Source organism: Pteropus vampyrus, unplaced genomic scaffold, assembly GCF_000151845.1.
Source record: "Pteropus vampyrus isolate Shadow unplaced genomic scaffold, Pvam_2.0 Scaffold993, whole genome shotgun sequence".
Classification (NCBI taxonomy): Eukaryota; Metazoa; Chordata; class Mammalia; order Chiroptera; family Pteropodidae; genus Pteropus; species Pteropus vampyrus.
The window spans coordinates 20287-22872 of NW_011889774.1; the positions used below are offsets into that span (position 1 = coordinate 20287).

The following is a 2586-nucleotide window of genomic DNA, read 5'->3' on the forward strand; positions in this document are numbered from 1 at the left end:
TGTGCGGTCTCTGTTGCTTTGTCTTCAAGTTCAAGAATCTCTTCTTCTGCAGTTTTGCATCTGCTGTTCATCTCTACCCTTGTATTCTTCATCTGAGACCTGGAATTTTCATCTCTAGATGTTTGATTGGGATCTTTTTATGTTCTTCTCTGTCTTCTTGTTACCTGTTCCTTAAATATCCGGGCTCCTCACCAGGCTTCGGACCATGCATTTCAGATACACCAGCCCCACAACTGCATGAGCTATTGCTTAAATTACCTCCCTCTCTCTCTCTGCCTTGCACCCTCCCTCGCTCCCTCCATCTCTGTCTGTCACTCTGTCTCTGTCTCTGTCTCTCTCTCTTTCTCCCCGCTTTCTCTCTCATCTGTATACTTTTACAAATATAGCAACGTATTGTTATTTATTTCCTTTTGGACAATTGACTACATTTTATAGACATTAACAAATAAAAATATTTCTATATTTACCCATGCAGTTACCATATCTAATGTTTTATATTTCTTTGTACAGATTCACATTTCTGTATCATTAAACAGAAATGTGAACACAGTAACGGGGTGTCCTTTACGGTTTCTGCTATTCAGACCTGCCCGTGATCAATTCTAGAAGATTTAGCACTTTGATAATGTATGATACTGCTTTCTTTTTTTGCTGGATATTTTGACTGGGTAAAGAATTCAAAGTTGACAGAGTTTTTCTTTCAGTATTTTAAAGATATTGCTCCACAATCTACTTGCTCGCACAGCTTTAATGAGAAATCTGATGGCATCATGACCGTTGTCCCTCTGTACACAAAGTGTCTTTTTTCTCTGGCTTCTTTTAACAGTGTCTCTTCATCACTGATTTGTAGCAATTCCACAAGGAGTGCGTTGGAGCCACTTCCATGTTTCCTGAGGCTGAGGTTTGTTGAGTTTCCTGGATATATTTGTTTACGGTCTCAACAATTTTGGAAAATTAATGCCTATCATTTCTGCCAATTCTTTGTCTATTTACCAGCTCCTTCCTCTTCTTGTCTTCCTCAGGGACCCAAATTACACAGTATTTAGGCTGTGTGAAGTTCCCCTACATTACCTGAAGCTTCATCAGTTTTTCAGTCTTTCTTCTTTCTGTGTTTCATTTTGAATAGTTTCATTCACCATGTCATCAATTTCACTAATTTCTTTTGAAGCATCTACTATGACATCAGTCTCATTCAGTGTATTTTTAAATCTCAGACTATGTATTTCATCTTCATGAAATTGATTATATACTTTTAGAATGTCTTATTTACTGTTCCTAATGTGTTCAATCTTACCTCTACCCACACACAAAAAAATGAAATATAATTAAAATGATTGTTTATGTATCCTTGGTTGGTACAGCTTCTACAGAGCTGCTGAGGGCTGGGAGGAGGGGGAAGCCTGGAATCTGAGATCTGGGGACCTGGGCCAGACCTGCTCATAGCATTGTCAACAATTCTTCTGGGTTTGCAGGATTGTGTGACACAGATGGGGCAGACAGTTTTTGTCTCACTTCCCCATCTGCCTGTGTCACTGTGAGCATTATCACTATAGTCCCACACAGAACAGTAATAATCAGCCTCGTCCTCGGCTCGGGCCCCGCTGACAGTCAGAGTGGCTGTGTTTCCCGAGTTGGAGCCTGAGAATCGGTCAGGGATCCCAGAGGGCCGGTTGCTATCGCTATAGATGACCAGCACCGGGGCCTGGCCTGGCTTCTGCTGGTACCAGTAAGCGCTTTTACTTCCAATATTGTTTCCCTCACAGGTGATCCTTGCTGTCTGTCCTGGAGCCACGGACAGTGAGGGTGGCTGAGTCAGCTCATAGGACGCCACGGAGCCTGCAAGAGAGAAAAGGAGAGGTGGGCTTCCAGAGCTGAGTCTCTTCTCCAGGAGATACAGTCTGCCTGGCCTGGACTGAGCTCCAGAGTTTCGTTGAGCCCACAAAATGCCCTAATATCCCTGTCTATTCTAACACCTACAGCCCTAGGGCCTGACTGGAGGATGGAGCTTCTGCAATGAAAAGCCCTTCATGCTCTGGCAGGTGCAGCCCTTCAGGGCTCACACAGAGCCAGTGAGCACAGTGGGGTATTTCAGCCCTGCCCAGGCCCTCATCCTGTAGCTGAGTCATTAGCATCCTGTCCACTCTGGCAGCTCCCTGCTGAGATCAAAGACTGGGCCTGGCCTATCCTGTGCCCTAAGGCAGAGGTTGGGTGTGAGCCTGGATGCAGCACCTGTGCAGTGAGCAAGGAGGCCAAGGAGGAGTGGGGTCCAGGCCATGGTAGAAGCAGCTCAGTTCTGCTCTCTGGGCCTGAGACTGGGCAGGTTTCCTCCCAGGCTTCTCTTATCCCCTTGCTGGAGAGAGCTGCTGGGTATGCAAATCAAGTCGGGTCAGGGGTGCCGCCTGAGAAGCTTGTGGTTTCAGTGAGGAGCTCCGCCTCAAGAGACAAAGAAAGGGGAGGTGCGGTCCCTGCAGACCCCAACTTAAGCCCAGCGAATTCTGGTCCCCTGTCTGGTGCCATAGTCTGGGGCTGACACATCTACCGCAGACTGTCTCATGGCCTCACTCTCAGGTAGACCTGGTCACTGAG

General features: G+C 46.3%; 1 gene segment (V, D, J or C); it reads right to left on the reverse strand.

The window, feature by feature from the left end:
- Positions 1-1338: 1338 nt before the first annotated feature.
- Positions 1339-2293, reverse strand: LOC105310032. The segment is given in 3 exon segments: positions 1339-1382; positions 1513-1836; positions 2230-2293. Coding segments are annotated over 3 exon segments (414 nt in total).
- Positions 2294-2586: the final 293 nt, after the last annotated feature.